This window comes from Coniosporium apollinis (genome assembly GCF_000281105.1).
Source record: "Coniosporium apollinis CBS 100218 chromosome Unknown supercont1.20, whole genome shotgun sequence".
Lineage (NCBI taxonomy): Eukaryota > Fungi > Ascomycota > Dothideomycetes > Coniosporium > Coniosporium apollinis.
In genome coordinates, this window is record NW_006913282.1 from 177,042 (window position 1) to 202,205 (window position 25,164).

A 25,164-nucleotide genomic window follows, 5' to 3' on the forward strand; every position below is an offset into this window, starting at 1 on the left:
GACGGTTGATCCCTTTGAGAAAATAGGAAATGGCCGTCTGAAAATATGTAGACTCACGAAGTTATCATACCAATATTGTGGATGTGACGATTAGAGTGAGTCTAAGCGGTAAGCACATCGCTTTCTCGATTCCTTATGATTGTAGGCGGCTACAACACTCTCTCCGCCGTGTTACTTCGAAGAAGTGAGGATCTCGACGAGATACAAAGTCTGGGTTCGTAGGGCTGAGCCCGGGCCGGCCCTTTTCCGGCTCGACCTCAGCTCTCAAGCCGTAAGGGTCTACGTGGAGCTCCCATATTAACTAATCCCTACGCTCGTTCTCTTGATTCCCTTCTTACGCTCATTCAATCCCCATTCAGCGACAATGACGTCAAAAGACAAGTACTCCGTCCTCCTACCAACCTACAACGAGCGCCGCAACCTCCCGATAATAACCTGGCTGCTCGCTAAAACCTTCACCGAACAGTGCGTCTCAGCCTATTAAACAACCCTCTATGAAGAACAAACGCTAACAGTCCCTCCAGCAACCTCGACTGGGAGCTCATAATCGTCGACGACGGCTCCCCCGACGGCACCCAAGAAGTCGCGCGCCAGCTCCAACGCGCCTACAGCCCCTCACGCATCCTCCTTAAGCCGCGCGCCGGCAAGCTCGGGCTCGGGACAGCCTACGTTCACGGCCTACAATTTGCGAGCGGCAACTTCGTCATCATCATGGATGCGGATTTCAGCCACCATCCCAAGTTTATCGTGGAGATGATACGGCTGCAGAAATCCAAGAACTATGATATTGTGACCGGGACGCGGTATGCGGGCGACGGCGGAGTGTATGGGTGGGATCTGAAGAGGAAGCTTGTTAGCAGGGGAGCGAATCTGTTTGCGGATACGCTGCTCAGGCCGGGTGTTAGTGATTTGACGGGGAGCTTCAGGCTGTATAAGAAGGAGGTCCTTACGAAGGTTATTGGGAGCACGGAGAGTAAGGGATATACGTTTCAGATGGAGATGATGGTTAGGGCAAAGGCGATGGGGTACAGTGTTGCGGAGGTGCCGATTTCGTTCGTGGATAGGGTGTATGGAGAGAGTAAGTTGGGCGGGGATGAGATCGTGGAGTATGCCAAGGGCGTGCTCAATCTCTGGCTGAAGGTATGAGCGGAAGGCGTATGGTTCCGTGGGTGCTGTAAGAGTGGACTGTGCATGGCTATGGCGTTCAGGCTGCATATTAGCGGGATGGTATTAGGCTGGCGTTCAGAAAATGGAATGGCTGAATTATCAGTTGTCCGGCTCGGTTGTAGTGCCCCAGCGAAGCTTCTCTCCATCTTGTGATCCTTTAATGGCCTTTCCTAATTTCTTGCTGTTTATCGTGGCAGTATCCATCATGCACTCAAACGCAGTTGTCGTAGAGACACCATCTTCATAACAGCGGTGGATTGCTTTACCGTACCAGACGGCTTGATTACAGCTTTGTTAACTGTCAGCGCCTGCTCCAACCATCTTCCCGATACCTGTCCTCTCCCAGCTCGCCCCACAGAGCGGTCACTCGTTGCTTCTGTCGGCTTTCAAGAAGGTCTATCAGCGGACGCGTTTGCCTTGCCAACCTGATCGTTCTAGGAAGGATACAGCTGTCATTTGTGCCACTGATACTCTCGATGAACATCGTCTCCGTAACGATGATGAAGTACTGGATTTCTTACGCGTTGCCCGAACCGGCGGCTCCAAGTGATTACGAGGGGCTGGGTTCGGTGCTTGTACTAAGGCGGCTGTAATTTAATCGGTTGTAGCTGTGTCGAAGAGCTGCTTCTGTGCGTATTCGACTCCTGGCATATGGCAGAACAACGCCTCACGCTCTTGACTGGCGATCGGAGCAATCGTGGCAGGGCGTACGTCGGCAAGGGATGGCCCTGGTTGAACTTTACAGCACCACTATGATTGCTTCCTGCAGATAAATCGATTATGATGGTGCTTTTGCAGAATTTACTCTGGTCGCACAGCGTTCGCTCAACGCCAAACTGGCGTAGAGCGCAGTGAGCCGTAGTGTGAAGTTACCAGGAGTGGAGATATCTCACATGAGAGGATACGTGTACCCTAAACACAGTCTTTGGTGAGCCTGCTGAAGATGAGAGTAATAGTGCGTGTGTGCATCAGGCGCAGCGGCGGTCAAAAACCACGCATGTATAGTTATATTCAGCAATTCGCCAGTCGTGGACTATACATGTACGGCGGGACACGCCGCATATTATTATTGTCATGTGAACTCTTCCAACCAGGGAATGCCCCTCATAAGCTGAACATCGAGAAACAGGAATCACTGCCAACGCAATCGAAGCGACGGCATTGTATTCACAAATGCCCTCAATGCTGGTTGAAAAATCAGAAGCGGACTCATTCGACCGGGTCTCTGCCTCGGCTGATGGCCATTATCTTCAGGTAATGCTTTTCCGTCTCAAGGTCAAAAGGAAATGGTTGGGTAATTGGAGTGATCGACATGCCTTGCTCCTCGAGGAACTTGAGACGCTGGGCCGTCGCAGGCCTCGAGTGGTTAATGCTGTAGATTTTGATGCGGTGGCAGGAGGATGTGACGTGTAGGTCCCAATTCCTGAATGTGTTAGCGTGCACGACGCAAGACAATCTCGTTCACCGTAGAGCGACGGGTACGTGAGGGGAGGGTCTCACCAAGCGCTCCTGACAAATGTGGGCTGCGTGTTAAGTGCGTTGTCCCAGCACCGTACGCAAAATTCGAGCCATCCTTCGGCGTCGACTGGCAGGTCAATCTCCCATAACCTCCATGCATGGAAGTATTTGTCGCTCATCTTATCATGCGGGCATTCATACCTGAACAATCAGCCAACATGAACGATAAGAAGATGCCCGATGCTTCCGAGTGGGATGGCAAAAGCCTCAAAGAGCGCATGGAGAAATTCGTACCAGATGCTGCCGCCGTCGCCGCTGACTTCCACCCTTACCGGCCAATGACCGCCGCCGGAATATGCCCATCCCTTGAGCTTGATCGAGCCGTCGTGGACGATCTGCATCTGGAAAGGTTATCAGCTTCGACCGTTATCAAGGCCGAGCCTTGCGTTTATCGAGATGCTGCCTTACCATATCCACTGGCTGCATGATAGCGGAACTGACAGGCATGTCCTGAATCGAGAAACCACCGGAGTAAGTCGCGTTCTGCTTGCCGACCTGCGGCGTGTAGTATAAGTACTCTTTGCTAAAACGGTTATCAGCCTCGTCACGAATCAAGGTCGAGCCTTGCTCTTATCGGGACGCTGGATTACCTCTGTACCGGCGCCAAACTGGGGTTCTCGATTGCGTTGATCTTGTAGAGCCACTTCACGCTACGGGCACCGATGTATCCTTGAAAAATTGTTAATGACATACCCTTCGGGTTGCATAGAAGGCGAATAACGAGGCGGGCAAATCTTGGAGACTCACCAAAGACAACGACGCGGACCGGGTAGCCGTGTATGCGTGGCAGCGGCTCGCCATTCATTTCCCACGCTAGAATTGCTTCGTGCACCTTGACTTTTCGCCAGGGTATGGAGACAGCGTAGTTATAAACCTTGCCTTTCTTGAAGTACGTGTCTGCGCCGAAGAATTCCAGATGTCCGGCTCCTTCTTTCAAGCCACCGCAGTACTTGATGACTTTCTTCAACGATACGCCTGTCCACCTCGCGGTTCCGATTGCGCCCTCTCCCCATGGTGCATTGATTAACTCGTCGCCGTCACCCGGGTATTCATGAATCTGCTCAATGCGCCGCGTGCCAGAGCACTGCAAGCTGACGATGTTCGACACTCGTGGAAACTTGGATTCATCCTTGAGATCGGCGAGTGTGAGGCGTCTAGGCTCTTTGACGAGACCTTCTATGTCAACGAACCAGTCATCTGCGTTGATTTCCGGAATGCCGCCGTGATTGCGCACGAAAAAGAGCGGGTTGGGAGTTATGGCGTGCTCAATGACGCGATCTTTCGGCGGCTCCCCGTTGTAAGGGAAATCGAGTACGTGAATCATGTCTGGCGACTTCTCTTTCTGCACGTACTCCCATGAGATCTTTGGGAGATCTCTGAGCGTCGGACCGAGCGCAGCGTGGTATTGCTTCCATCTGACACCCTCGAGGATGGGATTTGTCTTCGGTAGAGGCTCGAGCTGGTATTCGGGGGGCTGTTGACGGTTACAATGCATTCTGAATTGAGAGGAAGCTCCGCAGAAGGACAAGCTCAGATCAAAGGGTCACCTACCTTGGCAAAATCATACTTCGCTAATATCTCTTGAGCTTCCTTCTGCTTTTCCGGGTATTTCTCCCACTCAATGTAGCCCTTCCATCCAAGTCTTTCCTCCGGGAAGCAAGGCACTTTATCGTCAGTCCCCTCTTTCCCCCCTCCTCTCAGTGGAATATGAGACGAGTCTCCGTCCATTTGTGGTCCAATTGGGAAGACACAGCTCCGTACGACTGGGACTACCGGAGAAAGTTGATTCTGTGGTCATGGAGAGAAGACTGACCAGAAGAAGCAGAAGAGCAGTGCCGAGGCATCCTCACCCAGCTCCACAAAGCACATGGGTCCAGCGGAGTGTACTTAGGTAGGGCTGTCGTCATGAAAGGATGGGTGCAGCGAGCGTCATGCGGTGAACATTGGAGCTTTGTTAGCTCCGTTATCTCCATCTCGCTTCGAGCCATCCAATTGCTTGTCAGGTCAAGCTTCGTCAAGCACTGACGAAGCAAGCTTGACAGTCTTGACAGGCCCTCTTCCGTTCCAGGTACCGGAAGCGTGTTGTCCATGGGGTATTAGCGTCGTAGAGGACTATTGCAATGCCCCCGGGGTAGCGGCGATGTTCAACTCCGAATCCCGAACCATGCCCGCGCAGCTGTGCAGGAAATCTTGCAGCCATGCGCAACAGACACATCATTTAGCAGTATTTGGTACTACGGCTCGGAACTGATAGTATCTCTCCGAAGTTGCGGTTGCTCGGCGATTTACTCGAGTAAGTCCTACCTGGATAGAGGATTTGACAAACGATTCCGAGCTGTGGAGGTTCTCGAGGTCAGCTGTTCAGGGGAGCCCCGTCACGTGACAAAACGAGTAGGCTTTGTGGGATCCGTCATGCGTGCCTCGACTATATATGATCGATATCCGCGTTCTTGGTGATACATAAGGACACCTTCCGGGTTAGATCAGTCCACATCAGGCACAGGTAAGCCATTGTAAAGCTTCATCCTCCTTCCTAGTCCCTCCATCGCCTTCATGGCATTTTCTTCACGCAGCTTTCTCGCCTCGTCGTCTGAAACGAGCACGAAGTCATATGTCATTAGTTTGCCACCCTCTTCTACGCCGTACTTCTTTGCTTGCTCCGCGTCTACTGTCCCGAGCTCGACTACAAGTGTCTCCTTGACACCGAACACGGCGTCTGAGGTCTCGTAAGGATCATTCCGGAGGTACAAGGCGCTTGTAGCAAGTCAGCATACAGCCCCAGTTCCAGTGGCTTGGTGAACCTACGTAATCAGATGGTCGTAGCCCGGCTTCTCAAACATGAAATGCATGTGGCTCGGCCGGTACGGATGTCTCTTCAACAGCTTCAACAGCTTTCCAACAGGCCCATCATGCGGAATCGGATATGGCACTGGCACAATCGCCTTGAACCAGAAGATGCCGTCCGAGTCACTCTCCATGACCGCACGACCGTCCGGTCCTTCCCTGTCCGCGTATTGCACATCGTAGAAGCCTTTCGAATCCGTCTCCCAGATGTCTATTTTGACCTCTTCGATCGGCTTACCGCTCGTATCTTTGACAGTGCAGAGGACGAGGCAAGGTTCGCCATCTGGATCATGCGAGATGGAACCGCCGTTGGGCTCTGGCTGGGCTTCGTGCGTGTGAAAGGGACCTAGGACGGTGCCTTCAGTTGATGCGGGTGGTTTGGGATGATCGATGCTGTCTACGAGGAGGGAGAGGCCGATGATATCAGAGAGCAGGATGAATTCCTTGGGCCGGCCCGTCAGCACCAGATTTTAAGGGCAATTCTATGTATACTATACTCACTTGCCGCACATCACTAGAGATCTGGCCAACTCCTTTAAGGAAGCTCAACCCAGTCATCCATTCGTTCGTGCTCAATCTAGTTTCCCGCGCAAAGTCGTGGACGTGCGACACCAGCCGTTCCATAATATATTTCAGCCTGGGATCTGGACACCGCGAATTGATCAAGTGCACATTTTCGGTGATGTTGTCGATAGTCAGGTCCTTCACCGAAGGGACATCAACGAGTGAGGGATCCATCTTGAGGGTAACAAGGTTGTAGAATCGTATATGAGGCTGCAGAGCTTCGGAGACGCGCAAGAGTAACTCAATTGCTTAAGAAATGGATTGCAAACACGCACGGCGCGCGTTGTAGCACTATATGGTACTTGATACTATTGTTTCTGCTTAGTCTCTGCTTACCCATCGAATTACTGGACGCTTACGAACGTGTAGATGCTGCGAAAGGTTGCCTCAGGGTAACGCGGGGCACATCAGTGCCAGGGTCACGGCAGAGTGAGCGGCGGGCATTGCCGGGAAATGTGTTCATCCGAAAAGCTCGTTTCAACTGCAGGCCTGCAGCTTCGGCAAAGTGGTACTGAGGACATGACAATCTATGGTCTGAACTGCGCTGTTTATGTACATGTACATCAGGATAGTGGTCAGAGCTTTCTATGCGCTTGCCGGCCTAATCACGTTGCGGAATAGTTCCGCCAACGCCGCTTACAATGCAAAGACAGACGACAGGTGAGCACCATTGAGCTGGCCTCTTGGACTGAAAAATCAACCAGGACTAGAGCCCGAGAATACACAATCATCTCCAACTCAGAACAGTCCTTGCACGGCCACTGCAACAGAAATCTGGCCTCTCTTCAGAGCTCCTGTGTGGCTCTTGTCCTCCTGTTCATACTCCGAGCCAGCCCAGCCTTGTGGTCAGCAGAACCACCGATCCTTATTACAACTGTGCCTTCTTTGCAGGCTTGATGTTCTTCACCGCGTGCTCGATAGCGCATGTATAGCCAAATGTACCAAGCCCGACGAGCACAGCCTCCGCCTTGTCGCTCAGATAGCTGTGATGCCGGAAGGCCTCCCGCTTGTGCACATTGCTGATGTGAATTTCGATAAAGGGTATCTCTACACCGAGCAGCGCGTCCCGTATCGCAACGCTCGTGTGGGTGAAAGCTCCGGGGTTGATCACGATGACATCAACTTTCCCGCGAGCTTCATGTATCCGGTCGATGATTTTGCCTTCCCAGTTGCTCTGGATTGTCTCGAGCGAAGCGTTCAACGACTCGGCCTGCTTCTTCGCCTGTTCTTCCACTTGCTCTAGCGTCGTCGAGCCATAAACGTCAGGCTCTCGGGTTCCGAGGAGGTTGAGGTTTGGGCCATTTATGAGGAGGATACTCTTCGCCATAGTGATACTGAAGTTGTTAACTGAGGCGGTTGAAGGCTGCGTGGTTTTGAAATCTTGACTGAGGCGGTTGACGGCGGCGTAATCTTAGATGCCAGCGTATGAGGGAGTTTACGGTAGACTTTTGCTTAGCATCCTTGACAAGGGTAGTTCAACGACGTCCATCATACTTCCACAGCCGTCTCAATCCGCTGGAGGAAGAGTCTTTTCCCGGGGGTTGACGCCCGCGAATCCGCAGTCCGGGAGCCGGGGGGGCCATCTCCGTGGTGTTGGGTCCGCGAATGCGCACACTGTGCATCCCACCATGTCGGAAAGTTAATTGGGAGCGCTGATGTCAAGAGAACTACGGATGTTGATGCATGGGAATGGATACTTGGGTACGAAGTGACGGACACGTGAAGCGGTAAAAGTTCGGAGCCGACCATGCTCGGCTTAACGCGGTAATCCATGCCGGACATCAGTTCTGATAAGTAACTACAGTCCAGCGGGACTGGTTCAAAAATGTAGTGATCATGCCGCAATTGAGTCGTGAGGAGCTGGATGATATCTATGCGTTCGCCATCAATCTGGGGACATCTGCGGGCAAGATTCTGTTGGATGCCGCCAAATCAAGATACGGAGATGATAGACCAGAAGAGCGTGCTCACATTGAGAAAGAGAACGCAGTAGACTTGGTGACGCAGACGGACGAAGGTAAGAAAAGGGTGTCATTCTTCAAGCGCAAGAGTTATTAGACAGGGAACTCATTCTCCGACTGAGCTGGATTCCTCTATTGCGTAGCAAAGAGCTGCGGGGACCATCTGCTTCAAGTCAAGATGTCTCTTTAGTGGGCAACCCGGCCTAGATCGGGGTCTCAGTCCTTGTTTCGTTCGATATAATTGTTTTTGCTGTACGTACTGAAACCCTACGGACAGATGTCGAAGCATACGTCAAGAGCCAGATTGCTCAAAAATACCCTTCGCATAAGTCAGTACTCTTCCTCTCGAGTCCAGCATCAGTCCATTCTTGGCTATCAAAGCTGTCTCTAGACCGTGCTGACCACCTTTAAAAGATTTGTTGGGGAGGAGACCTATTCCAAAGGAGCTTCCCGGGACTACCTGATCAACGAGGAGCCTACGTGGTGCGTTGACCCGCTAGATGGTAGGTTTCTGAGCAATCTGCTCCTGATTGTACAGTGCTACAAAGCAGCACAAGACCCTCCACAGGCGTGGCCGTCTTAATCGCTCTCTTCAAGTCCTCTGGCCGCTCCAGTGTGCTACCTCCTTGTTCCGTCGATCGATGATATATCCATACTGCAGCAGTTGACTGTACCGATGCCTTACACATGCTGACCAACGGCGCGTTCAGGTACGGTCAACTACATCCACCTGTTCCCAATGTTCTGTGTATCTATCGGGTTCATCGCAAACGGCAAAGCCACGATAGGGGTCATCTATGCCCCTTTCCTGGACCAGCTCTTCTCCGCTTGTGTTGGCCGTGGCTCGTGGCTCAACGAGACGCAACCTCTACCGCTTGTTCGCAATCCTGTTCCACCTTTACCAGTCACAGCTCCCAGCGGGTGCATCTTCTCGTGCGAATGGGGTAAAGATCGAAGAGATCGTCCAGACGGTAACATGCATCGTAAAGTTGAGAGCTTTGTGAACATGGCAGCTGAGATAGGAGGGCGTGGCGGCAAGGGCGGTATGGTGCATGGTGTCAGAAGCCTAGGGAGTGCAACAATGGACCTTGCCTACACAGCGATGGGCGCCTTTGATATCTGGTGGGAAGGGGGTTGTTGGGAATGGTAAGTCGGTTTCATTCGCACAGCCCCGCAAAGTCTCACGAAACTTCCTTAACTCCAAGCACATGCGCCAGCGTTTCCTGGACAGTCTCATCGAACGCATCAGTCACTGTTCTGTTTCCTGTTGCACCATCCCGAGCGATACAGTGCTCGTGCTTTACTCTGGTGGCTTCCGGATAAACGATCACGCATCTCATGCTTGCCTTATCGCCTGATATACAAACAGGAGTCCAGTGGCTGACTTCCGCTCCCAGGGACGTCGCCGCTGGCATCTGCATATTGCAAGAAGCTGGGGGGCTAGTCACAGGCGCCAATCCCCCGGAAAACCCGGCCACGGCTCCCATAGAGGAGGCGAGGCTGGGGAGTCGGCTGTATCTTGCCATTCGGTAAGCAATCTCGCTTTGCATCACACGGATCACACAGATAGCGGCAACCCTAAGCGTGTCTCGTCATCTCGTACCCATCTGAACGGACCACTAGCACTGACGCCTTGAGTTTGTAGCCCCGCAGGTCCATCCCCTACTGAATCCGGCCGCCAAGGACAGGAGCGGACGGTGCGAGAGGTCTGGCGCAGAGTCCGTGATTTGGACTACTCACGGCCAGGCGCTTAGACTCTTGGAGATCATTAGACATCGGCATGCACAAACTTGTTTACATAGAAGCGTATTCGCCTATCGATCCCTGAGCCCCACAAAGTGTGGACCTGAGCTTGCAGATGACAACCTAAAACACCCCAAAAGCACCCTCGCCGCCTCCCACCTTCAAAGATCTACACACCTTCGGTCTCAGAGTCCCACTCCCCGCAGTTAATGCATGACTTCAACCAGCAGGCCGTCAACCACAACGCCTGCATGCTGCGCGTTCTCTAGCGCATCTCAGGTTGAACTATTGCCTTGGTCAGACGAAGATCGATGCACAGCCATGGCTCTACGCTAACTCTTACAGCTTGTGCTCCGATAGCTTGGCTGCTATGGCCGCCTGAACGCTTTTCACCGGAAGCTGGTGAATGTCCTTTCCCGTCCAGTATTTATCCTAGGTCATGTGAGCGCGATGAGCACGACGTCTCCGTCTTGGAACATCTCATCGAAAGATTCCGTACCTGTTCAAGGCCTTGCCAGATCATGGCTTCCGTTCCCAGGATGACCTGCCAGCCCGCTTTCTCCGAAAGCTTCCCAATCTGCGTATACGGCGATGGATGATAGCACATCTCCAGTATCGCGCCCTTGTGCGGTTTCCCCAGCATACACTCTACGATAGCTCTAGTTTGCTTCTCGTGGTCCGTTCTCGGTGGGACATCCGGTACACAGGCGACGATGGATCCAGGACCTTCCAGCTTTTCCGCCTGCTCAACAGTCGATACGTAGATGAGACCGTCACCAAATCCACGCGCCGTGCATTCTGAAATCACGGCCTCGACCTCTGCCTTCTCGCGATTAACCAGATATATCGGGTCGGCCTTGAACCACTTGCGCATGGCATAGACGGCACTCCGGGCGGCACCTCCACCTCCAATGACCATACCGGGCCGGTTGTGGAATACGTTGTCCGGATCGCTAACGTTCTCGTAGAAGGCCAGCTTGATGCCCATGACATCTGTGTTGGTCCCGACATATATCCTCTTCCCGTCTCGTTCCCGGAGGAAAAGGGTATTACAAGCGCCGACCTCTCGCCCTTCTTCGGTGAGCTCATCGCAGTGCTTCACTATTGCTACTTTATGCGGCATTGTGACAGCCGCGCCTGACAACTATCAGCCTTGGTCGTTCAACAGCATACTCTGGATTGAAATTACCGTAGAACTTTGGATCTTTGATGAGTTCCAGGAAATGGTCCATATTGGTAGAATCCAACAGCAATTGTGACCATTTCAACCCAATACCATCATACACGGTCTGATGTAGTAATGGGGACATGGAGTGGGCAATGGGATGTCCAAATAGATAGCCAACCCGATCTAGGTGGTCTGACGGCGGTGTATAGTCGGCCATTGTAAGGTGCAAAGTATGCAAGAAAAGTGAATATACAAGAAGAAGCGGCCTTGAAATCAAAGCAAAGATGAAGGAACCTGGGCAGCTGTAGATAGCAAGGCGCGACTATACTGAATACAAGTATATACGTCCAATATCACCCTGCCCGCACCCGGCAGCAGAGTAAGAGCTTACGCAACAGGTGGAAGTGGAGCTCAATGTGATCACACACGCAATGAGCTCAACAACTCCTCGGCTTGACTGTTCCGAATGTCACTGTCTCTAGTTCATCTCATCAATGGTGCCGCACTCTCCAAACTCGAAGGTCTGCACGTCAAGGTGTTGGAGATGCGACTGCCGTCCCTCATCGCTCTAGCGAACGCCTAAATCTTTTTCCACCACCAGCTGAATGCCGAATGCTGCTTACGCGCCTGGGCACTGGGCGCGAAGACGAGCTGCGGAGAACCGCAGTACGGCAGCTCTGCGGCAACGCCAGGCCCCACAGACAAGTGGCAGGCATATCCGAGGCTAGTGGTGGATCGCCCGCTGACCTTACCGAACACAGCTGGGAGGCGGCGAAAGCGATGCAGCTTGCGGCGTCCAGATGCGGCCTGGAAGAAGGGTTTTCCTTCTGGCCCTGGTCTGTCACCACTCCCATGGGCCATACTCCGTCTATCATCTTAACCCCGGATTGTGGGGGATTGGAACGCTTTGACAGGGCAAGGTGAGATAAAAGGATGGATCCCCATCCTGTGTCTCCTTCTTCAGTTCACCAAGAAACAATCTTGAGGCATCTCCTCACATCTACAGTTCTTCTTACTTGTCACCTGTTCAGCAGGCTTGAGGGGATCGAAGACACCTCGTCCACACTTACTCTACCCACATAATCTAGCGAATACCGGGGCTCTTACCTCCACAATGGGTTTCCTCACTCTAGTCGAGGATAGGCCGACGCCAAAGGCAAGCTTATCATGTGACTTTGGAGAGTATTCATGCTAACATTACATCAAAGGCGGTCTACAACTGGCGCGTCTATGCCTGCGCCGCTATTGCATCCTTTGCAGCATGCACTATCGGCTACGACTCTGCGTTCATCGGCACCACGTTAGCTCTGCCATCATTCGTTGATGAATTCAAATTTGCGGAGATGGACCCAGCATACCTCGCCCTCCAAAAAGCCAACATCGTCTCGGTCTACCAAGCTGGCGCTTTCTTCGGTGCCTTGGGCGCTTTCGTCACTTCTTACTTCTACGGCCGCAAGAAGAGCTTGTTTATATTCTCTGTCATCTTTATGATCGGCGCCGGCATGATGTTGGGCGCCAACGGCCAGCGTGGTCTTGGTCTTATCATTGGCGGTCGTGTCCTTGCTGGTGTTGGTGTCGGAGGCTGCTCCAACATGGTCCCGGTCTACATCTCAGAACTCGCACCTCCCGCAGTACGTGGGCGACTTGTCGGCATCTACGAACTCGGCTGGCAAATCGGCGGTCTAGTTGGCTTTTGGATTAACTACGGCCTCGTCGAGACAATGGAACCAAGCCATACGCAATGGATCATTCCATTTGCTGTTCAGCTCATCCCCGCTGGTATCCTGCTTCTTGGCGGTCTCTGGATCAAGGAGTCGCCCAGATGGCTCATGACCCGAGGCAGGCGCACGGAGGCGGTAAAGAACCTCTGCTGGATCCGAATGCTGCCAGCTGATGACCTTTACATTATTGAGGAGATGTCCTACATCGATGCTGCCATCGAGGCTCAGACCGCTGGCGTTGGCATGGGCTTCTTCGCTCCCTTCAAGGCCGTTGCTAGGAGCCGAAAGATTCAGTGGCGATTCTTCCTCGGTGGCATGCTCTTCTTGTGGCAGAACGGTTCGGGCATCAACGCCATCAACTACTACTCTCCGACCGTCTTCCGAAGCATCGGCATCACGGGCACGAACACCGGCTTCCTTACCACCGGTATCTTCGGTGTGGTCAAGACCGTCATCACGATCATCTGGCTGTTGTTTTTGGTTGATCAAGTTGGCCGCAGGCTCATGTTGCTGATTGGCGCTACTGGTGGCTCTCTCTGCATGTGGTTCATTGGAGCCTACATCAAGATCTCGAAAGCTGGTCAGAGCACTACAACCGCAAACACGAAGCTCTCTTCGGGCGGTATCGCAGCTATGTTCTTCTTCTACCTCTGGACTGCATTCTACACTCCTTCATGGAACGGCACTCCATGGGTTGTCAACTCCGAGATGTTCGACATGGGCACCAGGTGAGCAACGTTGCAGTCTAATATATGCGAAAGAACATCATGCTAATATTGCAATTTCAGGTCTCTCGGTCAAGCATCCGCAGCAGCGAACAACTGGTTCTGGAACTTCATCGTCTCGCGCTTCACACCCCAAATGTTCCTCGCCATGGGCTACGGCGTCTACTTCTTCTTCGCCAGCCTCATGATCGGCTCCGTCATCTTCATCTACTTCCTGCTCCCCGAGACTAAGTCAGTGCCTCTCGAGGCCATGGACCGTCTCTTCGAGATCAAGCCCGTGGGCAGGGCCAACAAGCAGGTCCTCGCCGAGGTCCGCGCAAAGGAGGAGGAGTTCCGCCACACCGACGAGGCGGTCAGGAGCATGTCTGTCGTCAGTGTCAAGGAGAAGAACATGCGCATCGAGAACCTCGAAGTCTAGTCATGAGATCTGCAATGTATTGTTTACGTCACCTGTGTGAATATTAGGTTGGTTGGGTAGGAGCTGCTTCGGTCGGGAGCGGGGCGCATCGTCACCGCATTCTGAGGTGTAGATCGGCTACGATCTTGATGATACCATAGCCTAGAGCTGCTGAATCTGTTCAAAACTACCTCATGATCAACTCTTCTTTCGTCATCTGTGATCTTCCAAATTTCCCATCTCCGGTGCAAGTGAGTTTTATCCTCGGAAGAGAGGATGAACAATCCCTCATTTCGTCACATCTCCGATGTGTGCTGATGACACTGCACATGCGGATCCGTTCTACGACACCTCCGCCGTCACAGTCGCCACCATCAGCAAAATCAATGGTTTCACAGGAAAGACACCGTGGCGAACTTCACCTACTCGGACGCTGCGATAATGGAATTCCTGAGGAGTTGCTCCCCCGAGCTCTCAGAATCTTACCACTCGGCTCTGTTTACCCTTCGGAATCCTCTCTATGCCGAAACAAATACCTCCTGAAATTGTAGCAGAGAGATGTTTACTCACAATGAATGAAATTCAAGCGTGCACTGAATTTCCCTCCTTCCTAGCATGGAGTTATCAGCCGCGGCAAGTTCTTGTACAAGGCGGAGGCAGGTGCGACCGTAGAAACCCTAGCCAGTTCTGTTGTCTCATCGGGCAGAGGGCCTGTATTTCAGCGACAGCAGTTTATCACCATGGCTACCATAGGCGGCAGTCGGTCTCGACGAAAAGTAGTTGTGTGCGGAATTAATATATAGCGCTGATTACTCGTCGCAATGCTCCATGCAAGTTTCCATCAAACACGTTGATCAACCCCGAGTGGTACATCAACAGCCTCCCCCGTTTCCAAAGCCCTCTTAACAGCATCGCACACCACAACCGCCCTGAGCCCATCCGACCCGGAACAGCTCGGTGCCTCCACTCCCCTCACTACTCTCACCAAATGCTCCACCTGCAACTCAAACGGCATCCTCATCTCCTCCACGCTAACCACCTCCTCCTTCATCCCACTCGTCCAGCTCTTCTCCCCCTGTCCATAGCTCCATATCCTCATATCTGGTACACTAAGACACGCCTCAGTTCCAAAGATGCGGTAAATGTCCTGCCCCATCTTCGGAATGGTCGGATTCTCCCCCGTACCCGCCTCGAAGTTGTAAGGCGAGGGCACTGCATCGCTGAGCACGAACGTGCCGACGGCCCCGGACGCGAAACGTAGGAGTATGGCCGCGCCCTCTTCGGCTTCGTGCCCGCGCTGCGAGGGCGTCGCTTCGGCGGATACCCGCACGATGGGGCCAAGCAGGTGGTGCAGGATGTCAATCTCGTGGATCAGGTTTATTAGGATCGGGCCGCCGGAGGAGGTGCGGCGCCATTCGGTGGGGGCGTCGAAGTAAGGGGGTGGCTTGTAGAGGGTCCAGAGACCGGAGACGGCAACGATGCGGCCGAGGGAGTGGGAGGAGAGGAGGCGTTTTGTGGTAACTATGTAGCGGTTGAAGCGGCGGTGGTGCCCAACTAGTAGGTGGAGGTTAAGGGAGGCGGCGTGGTTGACCTGGGAGAGGTTAGGGGGTGGGTGAGAATATCGAGAGCGTCTACGTGCGGCTCGCTGAGGGGGCGTGTACTAGATCCTGTCCACTAGGTACGTCGACTGATATCGGTTTTTCGCAAAGGACGTGGACGTCGCCGTCGAGAAGCTCTTTTGAGACTGATACATGAGTGTGGTTGGGCGTACAGACTATTGCAGCATCTGGTTTGGAAGATGAAGCCAGCATCTCCTGTACGGAGGCATAACGGAGAACTTCTAATTGCTTTGCTATCGCTTCAGCAGCAGGACTAGGATCAACAATACATGACAGTATAGCATCTGGTTCATTCAGAACGGCTTGAGCGTGCCTTGGACCGATGAGACCAGTGCCGATGATTGCTATCTTGACTGGAGATGACCCCATAATAAAGGAACTTAAGGATGTAGGTTGATTAACGATAATTGCAGGAATTGAGAAACACTATCTCCATAGATAGAACAGCAGGCAATAGTGGTTTGCTTCAGGACAGATTACTACGGGAGAGAGCTAAGGTTACCCCGAATTCTAGAGAAGAGAGACAGGACCGACAAAACCTGGGGAAACCCAGCTCAGCGGGCAGAGACTACTGGAGCTCATCGAGCCGTTCATGGGCTATCGCATTACCGGTCCACTGTTCTGTCTCTGGTCAGTTAGCACAACTACGGATGCAAGCTCTAAGGTCTTCCTGAATGGTGGAGACATAGAAGGAAGGGGGAAAAAGCATAGCCGCAGGGGTATGCTCTGCCGCGGCTTCTATCGGTTCATCACCGTCCGAGGCTGTGCATTGAGCCCCAAGGCCCAGACGAATCTGGCACTCTACGCAACCACGCAGACAGCGGAGATCAACGCCGCTTGATGCTCGGGGTTGCAGCATGGTGTAGCCATCATGCCGCTGGGAATGCCGGAGGGTATTATGATTAAAGCTCCATGCGTCGCATTGAGAATGTAAACCCGTTATACCAACTCGCGCTCACCAACCCTCTACTTCGCCTTCCACAGTTGTATAGATCTTTACCTCTTCTTAATCTCAATCTCAATCTCAATCCCAATCTCAGCCTCAGACTAGAATTGCAAATTCCACACCTTCCCATAAGAACGTTGCCAGAAGTGCATACCCGCAGATTTGCTACCTCATCCACCACCAAGATGCCTTGCAGACCTGCAATAGCCTCCATGTCCCTAGGCCGGGCATGTATCCATAAGCTGCCAAACAAGCTGGATCAAGCTCAAAAACACGGGTTCGAAGGCATCGAGGTGTTTTACGAAGATCTCGACTATTTTGCGCAGGACATGGAAGGCGGAGCCACACCGGAGAACCTGATTGAGGCAGCCCATCAAATAAAAAAGCTGTGCGACGATCGGTCACTCACCGTAATCGCCTTGCAGCCATTCTGGCAGTACGAAGGTCTAAAAGACCGGAAAGAGCACGCGGCGAAGATCGAGAAGATGAAGCTGTGGTTTAAGCTCGCGAAGGCGCTGGGGACCACCGTCATCCAAATACCATCGAGTTTTCTAAAAGAGGAGGAGATCACGTCCGATGTCGATGCGATAGTGCAAGATATGATTGAGGTGGCAGAGATGGGACTGAAGGAGGATCCCGTCATCAACCTCGCTTATGAAAGTCTGGCATGGGCAACATACGTCGACACGTGGGACCAATGCTGGGAGGTCATTGAGAAAGTCAACCGACCGAACTTTGGCGCCTGTCTCGACACATTCAACATCGCTGGACGAGTGTATGCGGACCCGGCATCGCCTGATGGCAAGACGCCGAACGCGGAGGCCGACATCAAGGCATCTATCGAGCGGTTAATCAAGACGGTCGATGCGAAGAAGGTGTTCTTCGTTCAAGTAGTTGATGCAGAAAGACTTGAGGAGCCACTAGTAGAGGGCCACGAGTACTACGCAGCAGATCAGCCCGCGAGGATGAGCTGGTCAAGAAATTGCAGGTTGTTCTACGGCGAGGAGGATATGGGAGGCTATCTACCGATCAAAGAGATTACAAAGGCATTCCTACATGACCTCAAGTTCGACGGCTGGGTAAGCATGGAGCTCTTCAGCAGGCACATGGCATACGAGGACCCTGGGACACCCGCGTGGCTAGCAGAGCGAGGAGGGAACGCTTGGAAGAAGATAGTAAAGGATCTGAATCTTGAGACTGGGTGAGCAAACCGCATGTGTACATTATCGGCAATATTCTAAGTCTTGACAGAAGCTCCGTCCAGAACTCCGCACACACACACGCCGAAGTAGATTATGAGCCACAGCCACGACTTTAGAATGGAGAGTGTTGGGCTGTATATATACTGTCGCTCATCAGCACGGCGTTTATCTCAGGCCATGTGACATGGGATCGGCGTTCTTTTCTTCCTCGCATCAAGCTGAGATGTCTTTGATATCCTAGAACACCATTATGTCCGAACAGCATCATACCGCCGCTGTGTTTGCAGTGCTATCCCCTACGGGATTAAATACTGAATACGGCCAGGTCGTGAATATTTCAAGGATCCACTGACGTGGGGGCCATGTCCGTTTCCCACCATGCAACTCTTCCCCAATCAGGAGCAACCCTCGCGCGTAAATGCTGTTCCAACTCTACCAAACCTTACATGATGCAAGCTACTCGGCTTATGGTAGCCGATGCTGGCAGCATGACTGTTCATCATAGGGTAGTCTCAAGCTGCAGGAGCAGCTGCTCTGCGACAGGAGAATGTCCACGCCCGGATCACACACGCATTGATACGCAGCCTCTAGCCCTTGGAGCAATTCTGTTTGATTTAGAATAATCCATCCGAACTGACTGATCACCCTCTCATCCAGACCAGTCAAGTCCAACTAAGGACCACGGCAGCAGTCAAACCACTCATCGACTTTTACCTGTCCCACTTCCACCTCCACCTCCGCCTCATTTACCATGGCCACAGACGGCACCAACGGCTCAGCTAGCCACACCAACGGCGTCAACCCCGAACGCAAACACCTCTACCTCGCTGGCATAGGCGTAACCCACTCGATAGCCTACCTAATGCACAACCACATCTGCCAGACGCTCAACCTCCCCTGGACCTTCACCAACGCCGAATGTCCAACCGTAGAATCCGTGCTCTCCCTCTTCCACGCCCCTTCCTTCGCCGGCGGCGTCGTCACTATGCCCTACAAGCAAGCCATCATGCCCTACCTCGACGAGCTGGATGACCTGGCACTGACACTAGGGGCCTGCAACAACGCCTACAAGACCGCGGAGGGCAAGCTCAGGGGCACGAACACGGACTGGCGAGGCGTCAAGGGGTGTTTAATGGGGGCCAGCGAGGAAGGGAGAGGAAAGCCGGCCCTGATCATCGGCGCGGGCGGAGCGAGTCGCGCGGCGGTGTTTGCGCTGGCGAACCAACTGGATTGCGGCACGATTTACATCATCAACCGCGATGTTGGCGAGGTGGAGGCGCTGTTGCGCGACGCACAGGCGTATGCGAGGGATGGCCAACGGGGCCCGAATCTGGTGCATTTGCGGTCGGTTGAGCAGGCGAGGGAGCAGCAGAGTCCGTACTATATTGTTGGCACGGTGCCGGATTTTGAGCCCAAGACGGAGCAGGAGCTGGAGGCTAGGGCGATGTTGGAGGAGTTTTTGGCACGGGAGGACAGAAAGGGGGTGTTGCTTGACATGTGCTTCAAGCCTAGGAATACGCGGATATTGAAGCTGGGGAAGAGGTATGGGTGGAAGACGGTAGAGGGCACCGGTGTCATTGGACATCAGATTCAGGAGCAGTATAGGTTATGGGCGGGCGAGGAGGTGAGCCAGAGGGTGCCGATGGAGGAAGCCTGGGCAGTATTGCAGAAGGCGGCTGAGGAGAGTCCTGCTATCAATCTCTGATAATCAAACACTTTAGAATCTGAGGAACTCTTGAACTTTAGCGCTGGCTCGGTGTTGGTCTAGAGTGGCTCAATAGGGTTTGAGTAAGCGTCTGGCTCAATCTACTGTCGTGCATAGTGGGTAGCTTTGCAGTCAATAGAATTCCATCGAGGGTGACTGTGCAAGTTGATACACAGGCCAAAGTATGCCTTGTGGCCTCACTTCTGGCTTCTTGAGGGGTAAGTTTGCCCGCCGCCGGCGAAAAGGCCGGAGTTAAGATCAGCCTGCATGAGGAGGTCCCAAAGCTTGTGGATGCTCCCATGGCAATTCATAAAACAAAGAAGGCAGCTTGATGAACATTCAACCGGCCATCCTACGACGTCCTCCAGTAGTCAGAAGTGCCACGTACAGGTGGAGTATGTTCGCATTACGTGCACGGGAGAACCTTGAAGCTTCGTGATAACAGGTCAAGCACTGGCACTCCGCCAGAGGGAGAACCCGATTGCCCTACCTTACCCTCGGTACACTGTATTACACTTGTTGTCCTTCAGACAGAACGCAGGACAGACCATAGCTCAGAATGGTCGACCTCCACAGCCTACCTGAGGGCTCCCATCCCTCCAAAGCAGTCCGCAACAACGGCTCTAACGACCTCGCCATAGAACGTTTCAAGCTCCGCGAGCTCGCAGAAGGATGGCCTATGTACCGGTGCGCCATTGCCAACCCCTTCTTCCCCAATTCACTCAAAAGCCCTGGCTAACACCACCACCACCCCAGCGACGCCTGCGAATGGGAAAACCTCCTCTCCATCTTCCACCCCGACGCCTACATCTATACGACCTGGACCGGCCGCACACACCACGCCGACTTCATCGCGGCCTCAAAAGCCGGCATGGACAAAGGTGCCTTCATCATGCACCGCTGCCACGGCGCCTCGACAGATATCAACATGGAGGCCACACGCGCAGTGACGAAGATGAAGGCGACCATCACGCAGCGGTTCGTCATTGAGGGCTGCGAGGTCGATGCCGAGAGCGACTGCCGCTTTTGCTTTTTCTGGGAACGGTGGGAGGGCGAATGGAGGGCAAGATTTGTGCGGTGAGCCCACCCGGCCTCCCCAGCTGCCGGTCCCAATTGCCGAGAGGGTGGGAGAGTGGTCCACTGACGGTAATTGAACCATGCAGGCACTGGTACGAGAAGGACAAGCTCATCCCGATAAATCCGAATAAGGTGCCCAAGCTTGACGAGGAGAAGCTTGCTGGTTACCCAACTGGCTACAGGTATCTGGCGTACTGCCAGGAGGCGACCATGGGTGTGAAGGTCATGCTGGATATGCCCGGCCACCGGCGAGAAAATGACAACGTGAATGGGAAGAAGCACGACCTGCTATACTGGCAATGTAAGCAGTGGGTCGAGGGCGAAGAGGTGGATATATAGCGCTATTTATCGACCGAGAACGGGAGAGCTAGTGAGGCTGTTGACATAAGTTGGACGGTAATGCAAGCCAAGCTCTAGAACTGTACAGCTCTTCGGCAACGAACTGGACACACTTTGAAGACAGTGACGAATGTCTGAAAAAGACTCTTTCACATCTAGAGTCGCCTATTATATATGACCAAGAACGCTTTTGCGCCGTATCATTATAGAGCGCGATACTGGTAGGAAAAGATTGCACCGTTTGAAGAAGGAAAATCGCGTCTGTATAATATAGCTACACAATGTTACAGATGTTAGCCGGATTTGACGGCCAACAGGCGCTCGGTGTCCAAGATAAACGATCCAAAGCATCTAAGATAGGACTGTGCAGCTCCGAACCTGATGAAATCTTGTACTCGTGCGTTCTCCGGCCGCGAAATTCCCGTATCGAAGAGTGTCAAGGGCTTCTGTTCGCTCACTTCCAACTACAACTCCAGAGAGCAGATCACCAGGTGCCCCACTCTTGCGTTTCCAGATGATAACTGTCCGAAGGGACACCAATCCCCGAGGTCTTCTGTTGATCAAGGTCGTACGGTACGCGACTTGAAGTGAGTGTGATCACGAGGTGCGTGGATGGTGAGCCTCCTGCAGAACCTGCCCTCCTGGCCGATGTGTCTAAAATCTGAGGTGGCTTCCTGAGTGTTACTGGCTGGATGCAGCATTTTTGCAAGGACAAAGTGCTCGTATCCTGAAGAACACTTTTCGACGTGCTCTTCTTGCTTAAGCCTGACGCGCTTGATGTCGATGGCATGTACAGCTCTAGAGACCAGATGAGGAAGGACCGCGGAAGCTAGCAAGAGAGCTATGGACGAAAGCCACATGGCGAGTGACCAAGTTTGTCGCGCCACTCTGTGCAGCGGTTGGCTTCGCGGTGTGTATCCTTGGCTCCTCCTCACACATGTCACCGGCGAATGTTCATCAGAAGCGGGTCAACGGCGGTACGCAAGACTGACGAGGATAGCGGATACAATATTGGCAAGCCCTTCAGCCCTCCTCAAAAGGAACATCTTGATCCATGGCAGACGATCCAACGGCACTTTGCTGTGCATACACGCTGAGCAAAGGGTCGAACTGCCCGTAGTCTGAAGTCAAAAAGTCGTTCAGGTCTATATTTGGCGCGAATCCCAGATTTTGCATGAACTGCGGCTGATTGTCCTGGCGGTCGGCGCCATCGAGTGAGGCCAGCTCGTCGAAGAGTGCGTCCAAGTCGACAGATCCGGCGGAGGCGAAGCGTTCCAATGGGGCTCCTCCGTATCTGCCAGACTGGTCGTTCTGTACATCCAAAGCTGCTTGAGATATCTTAGGAGTGAAGTAATTGAGGTTGGTCAGGGGTTGCCAGGGAGTTGTGGGTACCATTATGTCTGCATGGCTCTGTTCTCTAGGTAGGATTGGGCTGAAGTTCTGCGTTGAGCCAATGTTGAGAGATGTCGGAGTCGGTAGGATGTTGCTTAGTGGGGCTGGCGTATATTCCTTGGAAACCACTGCTGTGACAGGATGTGGATTGCCATGTCTAGCCTCGATCTCACCTATACCTCTCCCCGCTCGCATTCTATCCCATATCCCACATATCACGTTATCGAATGCCGCCAAGTGGTCTCGCTCTCCGTTCAGCATCGAACTGCCGGGCGATACGGTGCGTACCAAGCTCAGGAGCGTATGGAAAATCGGAGGCATTCCTGCAATGCCAAAGGCTTCGGCGTAGCGTTTCAGTCGGTGAGACAGCTGCCCATCGTTGTTGCTGTGAGCAACTTCGAACGCCTGGGCGGCACATTCAAAGGCAATCTGCAGGATCAGTGCCGGTGGGGTCGTTGCGCCTTTCATGGAGCCGCGCTCCTCGCTCGTTTCTGCGATAACCTCTTGATAAATGCTGCTTAGTGAATGTGTTTGCGAGCTGTGTTCCTGATGCCTCCCTCCATCACGCTTCCCAGCAGGAAACACGGTGCTCTGTGACTGTCTAGAAAAGATATCGTAGCCATTACTTGGGACTTGAAACGATTTTCTGCCTGGACTGGAGAACGTGTCATATTCAAGGTCGACAGATTGAAGTACGTCAGCTCGTTCAGGGAAAGTTGCTTCATGCACAGCCAGCATCAGCCGAACCATTCGGTTGAATGTGCTAAGGGCATGCACGGGACTTCTCAGCTTCATGTCCTGGCCGATCCCGAAGCCTTGACAGCCGACCCACGGTTGCCACTCCTCCAAGCCTTCTTCAGGGAGCAAGCCAGTATCGTGAGCTTGCTTCCGACGTATGAGGGGTGGTCGACCAAGTCGAGCGGAGATCAAACTGTCGATGACGAAGCAACCAAGGAAAACATGCTTGTGTTTTGCGGCAGGAGAGGCAGCAGTAGCGGTTTCGTTTTTATCGAGACCAAGAAGTATAGCGATACGAGCAGCCTGACCTACAAGAAGCCAAGCAATGTCATCGTTGGTTGATCCCATGTTGACAAGCGATAGCAGTAAAAGTGCTTTGACGTGGCTAATCTGGAAAGAGCCTTCCTCAGTTGGAATCAAACTTCGAGCGATGTCATAGATATCTGAGGCCTTGAAAACCAAGCAAGTCAGTAATGTCGAGGGAAAGGTACACTTCAGTACTTCTCAAGGGTCTCCATGGGTATAACACGCCTTATCCGGCGCTTGAAAAGGGGGAGAGAAGTGATTGAAGCATGATGAGGCTCACATTCATGTCCGACATAGCTTCTCCGGAGTTCAACGAGACATCCTGGAACGACGCGAGCGCTAGAATACTCCATAACTCTGCGTGAGCCCCGGAATCGACGGAAACAGCTGTTATGTCAAGACCTTCTTCTGGGTACGAGTAAGAGGTCTTCATGACGTCGTGCTTCTCGGCAATTGGGAACCAACAATGAGTGTATCCAAAGTAGACGTCAAAAAGCCGCCAGAGGGTGGCAGGCAGTTTCAATGCTGCTCGGTTGGTACCAGTTGCAGTTCCTTCTGACGGCACGTTTCTGGTGTCGATACCGTTGAGTCCCGATGAGATGTCTGTCGTTCTAACCGGATCAGACATGGAAGCGATTCCAGTATATGGACCTGTTGATTGAGCACCAAGAAATCCGGAAATGTAAGACGAGCTAGGGTATCGCAACCTCCCAAAAACCTCGTGCGTCCCATGTGATGTCCCGGTCTTATTCGCAAAGGGATTCTGCTGGTTAGTAAAGATTGCAGAGGTCGATGACGTGTTGAGTAATCCCGCACCTTGGCGCGACTCAGCTCCAGTGGTAGTTTGGTCGAGTTCCGAAGCGTATTGACTACGGCTCGGATGAGCACTTCCCACTGTGTTTCTCCTCTCGCGATCCTGTAGATCGTTCGGGTCTTTGATCGGAACTCCTGCCGAGGACGGAGTCAACATCGTTGCATCCTGTTCGCCGTTGGCGCCATCTTCATCTTCATCCGCAGAGAATTTCCCACTACTACTCTGTTGCGCTCCAGGTTCCTTGACCTCATCGCCTGACAACAACCGCTCGATCTCTTTGCAGACGGTGCTTTTTCGCCATTTTCTGTGCAGCTTGTATGATCCGTCCGTATCTTTTCCAACCAAGACAGCTTGACCAGCGCTGCCACTATCGCTAAGCACAGCAGCTAGTGCCTGTTCGCTGCCACTGAGGTTGATAAACGCCCACGCCAAGGCTAGCTCGAGCGTCCTGATATAGCCTGGCTGTATTCCACGTTTTTTCGGGTTTACCGTATACGAGCAGTCGCGGTTCGATGAGGCGCAGGTGAAGCACACTGGCTGGATGCCGTCACATTTCTCGCGAGCGTTACGGCACTGGTCACAAGCTCGAGAGACCCGTTGTCGTTTCGTCGGTGCCGGAGCAGTGTTTACGCTGTCCGTGTTCGCGCTGTGCGCTTTGCGCTTGGCTTTTGCAATCTCCGCCATTGGCGACCACGCTTCATACGCTGACGTATTACGGTGTACGCCCTCGCCCTTCCCACACAAGGAGGTTCAACCGCTACGACTCCGGTGTAGAAGCGCGTCGACTCATTCTTCGTGGCCGGTCCTATGCAGTTGCGAGCCGGAACAGACAAATGGGTGGTCCCTCGGTCTTAATTTAGCTCTACAACGGTCGCCCAAGCCCTCAAGCCTGGTGTTTTCGAACACTCTCAAGCTCTGAGAGGCGCAACGGTCAGCTCCTCGTTCCTTCAGAGCCAACGGGAACTCTAGATAGTCGGGTGGTGCATGTGGAGATAGGGCCGGGTCGGCTTACTGAGTCTGCTATGCGTGCCTGTCGGTCGTCGTAGCCGGGTACCAATGCTCTTGCTCGTCGAGTCGTCCAAGGACTGCAGCTGTTCGTCTAGAAAGCTAGCCCACAAACCCTCACCTTACGACGCAATGGGCTGTGGCGCACGCGGAAGGGGCCCGTCGGCGGGTGGAGATGGATTTGCGGAGTTTGCGGGGAATGGCCCGCACAGC

General features: G+C 53.1%; 12 protein-coding genes across 12 annotated transcripts; 6 read left to right on the plus strand and 6 right to left on the minus strand.

Annotated features, from left to right (window-relative positions):
- Nucleotides 1–364: 364 nt before the first annotated feature.
- Nucleotides 365–1,146, plus strand: W97_04539 (dolichol-phosphate mannosyltransferase; the record flags this gene model as incomplete). Its single annotated transcript, XM_007782428.1, has 2 exons — nt 365–465; nt 525–1,146. 2 exons carry the CDS (start codon nt 365–367, stop codon nt 1,144–1,146), a joined length of 723 nt encoding a protein of 240 aa, XP_007780618.1.
- Nucleotides 1,147–2,376: 1,230 nt separating this feature from the next.
- Nucleotides 2,377–4,413, minus strand: W97_04540 (uncharacterized protein; the record flags this gene model as incomplete). The annotated part of the gene is made up of 7 exons (XM_007782429.1): nt 2,377–2,590; nt 2,668–2,826; nt 2,920–3,026; nt 3,094–3,208; nt 3,276–3,354; nt 3,433–4,159; nt 4,237–4,413. 7 exons carry the CDS (start codon nt 4,411–4,413, stop codon nt 2,377–2,379), a joined length of 1,578 nt encoding a protein of 525 aa, XP_007780619.1.
- A 755-nt stretch (nt 4,414–5,168) lies between these two features.
- On the minus strand, nt 5,169–6,267 carry W97_04541 (catechol dioxygenase; the record flags this gene model as incomplete). Its single annotated transcript, XM_007782430.1, has 3 exons — nt 5,169–5,439; nt 5,491–5,972; nt 6,031–6,267. 3 exons carry the CDS (start codon nt 6,265–6,267, stop codon nt 5,169–5,171), a joined length of 990 nt encoding a protein of 329 aa, XP_007780620.1.
- A 694-nt stretch (nt 6,268–6,961) lies between these two features.
- W97_04542 (catabolic 3-dehydroquinase) lies at nt 6,962–7,420 on the minus strand (the record flags this gene model as incomplete). Its single annotated transcript, XM_007782431.1, has 1 exon — nt 6,962–7,420. One exon carries the CDS (start codon nt 7,418–7,420, stop codon nt 6,962–6,964), a length of 459 nt encoding a protein of 152 aa, XP_007780621.1.
- A 509-nt stretch (nt 7,421–7,929) lies between these two features.
- W97_04543 (protein qutG) lies at nt 7,930–9,808 on the plus strand (the record flags this gene model as incomplete). Its single annotated transcript, XM_007782432.1, has 6 exons — nt 7,930–8,110; nt 8,332–8,383; nt 8,469–8,557; nt 8,765–9,200; nt 9,452–9,583; nt 9,700–9,808. The coding sequence occupies 6 exons, from the start codon at nt 7,930–7,932 to the stop codon at nt 9,806–9,808; spliced, it is 999 nt and encodes a 332-aa protein (XP_007780622.1).
- A 328-nt stretch (nt 9,809–10,136) lies between these two features.
- Nucleotides 10,137–11,182, minus strand: W97_04544 (quinate dehydrogenase; the record flags this gene model as incomplete). Its single annotated transcript, XM_007782433.1, has 3 exons — nt 10,137–10,229; nt 10,297–10,934; nt 10,987–11,182. 3 exons carry the CDS (start codon nt 11,180–11,182, stop codon nt 10,137–10,139), a joined length of 927 nt encoding a protein of 308 aa, XP_007780623.1.
- An 897-nt stretch (nt 11,183–12,079) lies between these two features.
- On the plus strand, nt 12,080–13,829 carry W97_04545 (quinate permease; the record flags this gene model as incomplete). The annotated part of the gene is made up of 3 exons (XM_007782434.1): nt 12,080–12,097; nt 12,174–13,414; nt 13,475–13,829. 3 exons carry the CDS (start codon nt 12,080–12,082, stop codon nt 13,827–13,829), a joined length of 1,614 nt encoding a protein of 537 aa, XP_007780624.1.
- Nucleotides 13,830–14,649: 820 nt separating this feature from the next.
- On the minus strand, nt 14,650–15,796 carry W97_04546 (uncharacterized protein; the record flags this gene model as incomplete). The annotated part of the gene is made up of 2 exons (XM_007782435.1): nt 14,650–15,399; nt 15,470–15,796. The coding sequence occupies 2 exons, from the start codon at nt 15,794–15,796 to the stop codon at nt 14,650–14,652; spliced, it is 1,077 nt and encodes a 358-aa protein (XP_007780625.1).
- A 762-nt stretch (nt 15,797–16,558) lies between these two features.
- On the plus strand, nt 16,559–17,578 carry W97_04547 (uncharacterized protein; the record flags this gene model as incomplete). The annotated part of the gene is made up of 1 exon (XM_007782436.1): nt 16,559–17,578. One exon carries the CDS (start codon nt 16,559–16,561, stop codon nt 17,576–17,578), a length of 1,020 nt encoding a protein of 339 aa, XP_007780626.1.
- A 748-nt stretch (nt 17,579–18,326) lies between these two features.
- Nucleotides 18,327–19,280, plus strand: W97_04548 (uncharacterized protein; the record flags this gene model as incomplete). Its single annotated transcript, XM_007782437.1, has 1 exon — nt 18,327–19,280. One exon carries the CDS (start codon nt 18,327–18,329, stop codon nt 19,278–19,280), a length of 954 nt encoding a protein of 317 aa, XP_007780627.1.
- Nucleotides 19,281–19,839: 559 nt separating this feature from the next.
- On the plus strand, nt 19,840–20,696 carry W97_04549 (pea pathogenicity protein 2; the record flags this gene model as incomplete). Its single annotated transcript, XM_007782438.1, has 3 exons — nt 19,840–19,967; nt 20,037–20,357; nt 20,444–20,696. The coding sequence occupies 3 exons, from the start codon at nt 19,840–19,842 to the stop codon at nt 20,694–20,696; spliced, it is 702 nt and encodes a 233-aa protein (XP_007780628.1).
- A 1,023-nt stretch (nt 20,697–21,719) lies between these two features.
- W97_04550 (uncharacterized protein) lies at nt 21,720–24,630 on the minus strand (the record flags this gene model as incomplete). The annotated part of the gene is made up of 2 exons (XM_007782439.1): nt 21,720–23,276; nt 23,413–24,630. The coding sequence occupies 2 exons, from the start codon at nt 24,628–24,630 to the stop codon at nt 21,720–21,722; spliced, it is 2,775 nt and encodes a 924-aa protein (XP_007780629.1).
- Between the last annotated feature and the right edge of the window lie 534 nt (nt 24,631–25,164).